Source organism: Punica granatum, chromosome 1 (genome assembly GCF_007655135.1).
Source record: "Punica granatum isolate Tunisia-2019 chromosome 1, ASM765513v2, whole genome shotgun sequence".
In the NCBI taxonomy this organism is placed as follows: domain Eukaryota; kingdom Viridiplantae; phylum Streptophyta; class Magnoliopsida; order Myrtales; family Lythraceae; genus Punica; species Punica granatum.
In genome coordinates, this window is record NC_045127.1 from 1,049,320 (window position 1) to 1,055,065 (window position 5,746).

At 41.5% G+C, this 5,746-nt stretch overlaps 1 protein-coding gene across 5 annotated transcripts; it reads right to left on the reverse strand.

The window, feature by feature from the left end:
• Positions 1 to 747: 747 nt before the first annotated feature.
• LOC116192736 (transcription factor bHLH155-like) lies at positions 748 to 5,522 on the reverse strand. 5 transcript variants are annotated; one of them, XM_031521361.1, is made up of 10 exons: positions 4,816 to 5,522; positions 4,043 to 4,243; positions 3,648 to 3,729; positions 3,523 to 3,564; positions 3,222 to 3,281; positions 1,998 to 3,125; positions 1,792 to 1,893; positions 1,497 to 1,646; positions 1,261 to 1,386; positions 748 to 1,171 (listed from the first exon to the last, which is right to left on the reverse strand). In XM_031521361.1, exons 1-10 carry the CDS (start codon positions 4,911 to 4,913, stop codon positions 1,079 to 1,081), a joined length of 2,082 nt encoding a protein of 693 aa, XP_031377221.1. In that variant the 5' UTR covers positions 4,914 to 5,522; the 3' UTR covers positions 748 to 1,078. The 5 variants fall into 5 exon arrangements, with proteins under 5 accessions (XP_031377221.1, XP_031377224.1, XP_031377223.1 ...); XM_031521364.1 differs by lacking the exons at positions 4,043 to 4,243; positions 4,816 to 5,522 and adding an exon at positions 3,393 to 3,462 and having other exon boundaries at positions 3,648 to 3,730; XM_031521363.1 differs by lacking the exons at positions 4,043 to 4,243; positions 4,816 to 5,522 and adding an exon at positions 3,381 to 3,462 and having other exon boundaries at positions 3,648 to 3,730.
• Between the last annotated feature and the right edge of the window lie 224 nt (positions 5,523 to 5,746).

Sequence of the window (5,746 nt, forward strand, 5' to 3'; positions counted from 1 at the left end):
TTAAGGTTGGCCATTATATAATAACAAGTACAAACTTTCTAAAAATTAATGCGCGTGGTAGAGATTTTCACACTCAACGTATTTTTCTTTGACCCACTTTGCCTAGTTCTTAGGTGCATCGTAGTCTCTTATTGCACTGAAAGTATAATTATAGCACGATCAGTGTGAGTAACATCTATAAAAGTAATGTGAGCCGATCCTCAGTCAAGCAACATAATATGACCGATAAATAACTTTATCTTCTATACAAATATGACAAAGGCTTACAAATATGGATTAGTTTAAGTGATTCATCATTTGTTTCCTTCAGGAAAGTTTATATTCAAATTTTTTGAATGAAAAAGATTCACAATCGAAAGAGGAGTGTTACTTTTTAATGGGCGAACAAGAGAATGACAAAGGGTTTAGAGCAGCTCCATCCAAAGAGAAACATAATAGCTTGTGGAGCTAAATTAAAACTTTGATTTGATGATAGGTTACTTGATAGTCAAATACACAGGAAATTATGGTTATATATAATCGGGCCTTATTTTATATTGTTTATTATTATTTATTTTTTTCGACCAAATCCAACACGGCAAAGGGAATAAGAGTCATCCGGGTTTCATGGTGGGTCGCGGTCAATGTCGATCGACTGTTTGCACCCCCGAAATCTCAGTCACCCATGCAGTCTTCTCTTCACGCTGAACCCATTTCACACCATGTCCAAGGTAATCAATCCTGCCCATTCAGTATCCGTATGCAAAATTTTCCACATAAATATGACTTTTCTAATTTCTCATTGAACAGAAATTTCCACATGAAATACATTAGACAATGACCCAGTATTTAATATTACATGCACAGAGGATCAGTCAACGTTCATATATGGAATGTGTTATGTCAAGAACGAAAACTAACTCCGCTGGCGTAGCGTACAAGACATTACATGCCATAGACCTCCCATGCATACGAGTAACCTCAACCATCTCACTGTGAGAAGATTCTGTGTTCCATAATCTTAAAAAGCCTACTTTACAATAATTTAATTCCAAGTGGATCGAGAAAACATCATGACGTATGAATGGCGTGTTGATCCTTAAACTATGCCTGTTATAGGCTTCCCCCTCTGCTGCTGCAAAACCTGCATCAGTGGCCAGAAGATCTCCATTCTCTGGAAGCCCTTCGATGCCTGCCCGAAGAAACAATCCGAAATAATCAAATCATAGTCCATTAATACGACATGGAGGATCGTTGTTCCGGAAGACCTAGTATTGGTACCTCAACGATAAAGCGGGCCCAGGTGTTATCAGAACGGGTCTCCATCACGCCCTTCAGGATCGTGAGCTCTAGGCGCCTAAGCACCTGAGCAATCTCCAAAAATTGACCTTGCTCGTCGCACATCATCTGCACCCAGAGCGTCTCTATATTAGACATGGGACCCAATTTGAGAAGATGAAAACACTATGGACTGTCTTTGTTTCCAGGCAAAGTGGCCAGAGATATAGGAAACAGACCTCGATCAGCATTTGTCCTGGGTGTTCGACATCTTCCACGACTATAGGGAAAACTTGGAACTCGCCTCCAAATTCGAAAGCCCAGCCTCTCCTGTTCTCACGATCTTCTTCATCAATTCCAAGGGATTTCCAGATCTTCGGTTTATTTTCCTGCACAATTTCACTCGAAGAGTTGTTAGGAAAGACCTACAGAAAATGATTACACAGCACATTATAAAGATTTGGTCATTGATGGATCATATTATTTGAAGATTTAAGTGACACGAGAGCAATTGATATATGTAAAGAAGCACACCTTTGGCGGCACACATATTCTCAACTTCTCGGCCTGGTTAGTTACGCTTCTCAAGAAAAGCATGTGCTTTACCGTCCGATCAAGAAGAGCATCGATGCTACACTGAAAACATATCATATAAGACCTCCAATCAATAACAGCAATAGATTCAATTCACCTAAGTAATTAGAAGTGCCTTAAAGGCCAAGCTTCAGAGAAACACCAACCTTGGAGCCATCTGGGACAAGCTCTCGTAGTTCCTTCACCCTATCCTGAATCAATTGCCTATCCCTCGGTCTCGGCTTCTGACTATCACCAGATCTGCCCTTTCTTTTGCTTCCACTCAACTGACGCTTCTGGCTCTCCCTAGGTTGTCCCTGTACTGTTAAACTGCTAACCGTGCTCTTTGTAGAAGCCGGATTAGAATGTTTGCTGGAATTGTTTCCAGTCCTATTGGCAAATGCTGTTCCAATGTCACTCCATATAACTGAGTTATCACTCTCTCCCATGAAAATTTCGGCAGATTTATTAAGTGATTTAGAGGAGGGATTAGGATCACATTGAACTACTGGGGCTGCTGATGAGGTGAGGGTGACAGCCGAACTGATTGGTGAAGTTCCATCAAGACCATCACGCAAGTCTGCAATTACAGCTTCTAAAAGATCCTCTGCTTTTACCTTGGCATCACTTCTTGCGAGTTCCCTAGGAGGTGACTCCATACCATCAGGAAAATCACGAATCTCTACAGGGCGAGCTTCAGTTCCCACAAACTCGCCGGTTTGGCTTCGGAAAGAGTTACCAAGAGCCTCAAAGGGATCACAGTCCTCGGGAATGCTAAATATACCCAAATTTTTGCACCTTGTGTACTCAACATCCTCTTCATCATCTCCATAGGGTCCTCTGATAATATTGCTGGTGACATAGGAATCCCCTACTCCACAGGGAAAACCTGACAAGTCTGCTCCAACATAGGAGAACGTTAATTGCTCGTTTTGGGCCATCTCTTGCTGGCTTAATTCCAAAGGCTCGTTCAGGGGAACCAGCACCCTGGAAAGGCCTATTTCTGAATGAATGAGTTCCCTGTTCTCCTCTAAATCTTCAAAAATCTCCTGGAGAGAACCGAATATTGAGGTGTTGCTTGCATTTGTTTCCTCACTGTCCTCTGGGGACTCTTGATGTAGTTCATTAACCAAGGCTCTGGTGATAATTGATGGATCATCAATGTCAGCCAATGACTGCAATGAGCAAAGTGGATCATCTTCCTTCAGAATGGGAGGGGTGGCAAATCCAGAAAGAACTTGATGCATGATAAATGTCTCTTTGATGTGATTGACAACTGCTGCATTTTCAGCAACCTGAAAGTTAACCCTATTAAAACATTACACAAAAGATTCAAAGCTTACAGCAATCTGATATTTATGCACAATGATGAAAGGCACATGAAGGCACACCTCGTGAGAGGAACCAAGTTGCAAAACCCCGTGAGGATGGACAGATACTAATAGCATTGTCTGCATCAGAATTATGCACATAATCGATGTTGATCTGTTGTGGAAATCTTAAAAGCTAAGGGAAATCACTTGTACAGAAAGCTTTCGTGTGAAATTTACAGCATGAGTTACCAATCGTTGGAGCCGCGAGCAAATCCGGTGTCTTACGGACAAGTTATATGGAACCATTTTATCAAATGACCTGTTATAAACCATATTTTTGTAAGTATACCAAGGAAGGTAGAATGAAGACAATTGTTACCTTGACACCGGCTAGCACATGAGGGAGCCATTCTTCTGGAAACTGCAATGGATATCGAGATATTAGAATACAGTTTTCTCCTGCTATGTAAAGCGGTAAGAAGCTCTTTTGTTAAAGATACTCACATCGAAGTGTTTGTTTTTGAACTGACTAGCTTCCAAAGAAATCCAACAGTAGTTATATGTGCTTGCCACTTGGCCAACAAGCCTGGCAGATGATGTAGGTACAACTGTTATCACAATGAAGACTTATATCTTGCTGATGAAAAAATTGCAGGACACCTTGGGATGCAGGATAGCGCTTGTGCAACCGAATTAGATGCGTAGCAACGTGTATTAATCTTCTAAATTACATGAAATTGGATGCACATTTTTTACTTAGAATGATTAAGAGGGCCTTCATTCTAGTAAAGCTTTAACATAGAAAGCGTAAGACTGCTTCCGATCAGAAGGATCGGTTTACTGAATGCTGCAAATGGAACGAATAAATGAACTCCAAGATAGACAAGATAGTAATATACCCTTCTCCCAGTGTGTATTGTTGAGTTGGCATATCTGCTATCAGAAGTTCAATTGGATATTGGACTGCAGTTCCGTAGATTTGGCTAGTTTCATCATCAATGAACTCACTATATCCATCAAAGTATAGCATGCCCGATGATTTTTCTATGGTCGTTCTCAGCTTTGGTTGATCATAATAACCATCCTCCCATGACAAAACCCTGACAATATATGCAGCAAATATTATTAAGAACTAGATGTTAGGTTTTCTTCAAGTCATTGTCAGATGATGAAATAGCGTAAAGATTATCATTATGTCAGTCTAAGCTAGGACAGGGTATAGTTCAGGTTAAGAACTTTGGCTAAGCAAATCAATCAATAGATACTTGTACAGTATAGATGCCTCAGACTAGTTTGCGGATAAGCTTGATACATGAGTTCCATCCGGTATCTCAGTGCATAATTTTAGATCATCCAATTATCCATCTGAGATGTTTCACAGAAAGAGCCGGTTCCATGCGTAAGTTGTTTGTATTATAACACCACATAACCCATCCCTCCATAACCCGCAATCTGGGACAAGCTATGAAAGACTTTGAAGGTGTATCCTGATGACTGATTGAAACCTATATATAGCATGGGCATATCTTTTCCTGCTAACTATCAGTAGATTCAGTACCGTACTAGCCAAGAAGCAGCTATCCTGAGACTGGCATAAAGAAATTAATCGAACCAATTTTCATGGGAATGGAAAGAACCGGAAAACTACATTACAGCAGAGTTAGAAACATACGCGGGGATTTGATGCCAAAGCTTCCAGAAGACGGCATAGTCCCAGCAAGAATTGTTGCAGAGCCCCGTGAGAAACTGTCTCAAGGCAGTAGCTTCCATACGACTGACAAACTTCGATTCAAACTATTATGCTAAACAAAATAAACAAGGTCTGATCACAAACAGAACACTGTCTAGCTCCCGAAGTAGGAACTTCGACCGGCCTGCTTCATGCGGAGTCCTGCTCTTCGCTTCACCATTGGAGGTCCCATCAACCCGAGCCTCAAAAGCCGCATCTTGATGAGTTCGAGTGAGAGAGATCGAGTTTCAGTGGCAGTTGAAGCGATCCGAGCTGAACGAGAACACGCTAAATGAAGTGGACACAGCAAATGCTGCAAACACGAAGTTTTCAGGGAATTTCTGCAGATGATTCAAAGAGGCAAAAGGAGTTCAATCGATACGAGTCAGGACGGATCAACAAGATCTTCCTCCTAGCTTTCTCAGCAACCAAAAGCAGAATCACCGGAGAGAATGGAAGCTATTGGGCCAGAAGCCGAGTCTGCCGCGGGAAATATCACTGTTAGTGAGGTTTGAGACGTTCAACTTCGTTGGACTCCATAGTTTTCTGAGACAAGGTCTCTGTATAAAAAGGATATGAATCAGAAACACAGCGGGCAGATACGATTTTGCCTTTTATCTCTTCCTCTGCCTCTCTCTCTGTCCTATGGAGGCATTCCCATGAATGGAACTGGACATTTATAGAATCCCGCCTCCGGTACCGGTAAACCCGTTATCTTCTCTGAATCCGTCTCACGCGCGACCGGAGCGCGTGGATAGTCGGCCAAACCCACCTACAAGTTGAGAAAACATACACAACATAAATATATAATTAAATAAGTATATAGGGAAAATTCTTACATCCAGTCAATGGTTATTAAGTCAGTGGGCCCGTA

Coding starts and splice junctions, on each gene's coding strand:
- LOC116192736 (XM_031521361.1), bottom strand. CDS start 4,913: ATGGAAGCTACTGCCTTGAGACAGTTTCTCACGGGGCTCTGCAACAAT. Junction 4,244..4,815: donor CTTTGGCATCAAATCCCCGC/GTATGTTTCTAA, acceptor ATATATTGTCAG/GGTTTTGTCATGGGAGGATG. Junction 1,894..1,997: donor TTGTCCCAGATGGCTCCAAG/GTTGGTGTTTCT, acceptor ATATGTTTTCAG/TGTAGCATCGATGCTCTTCT.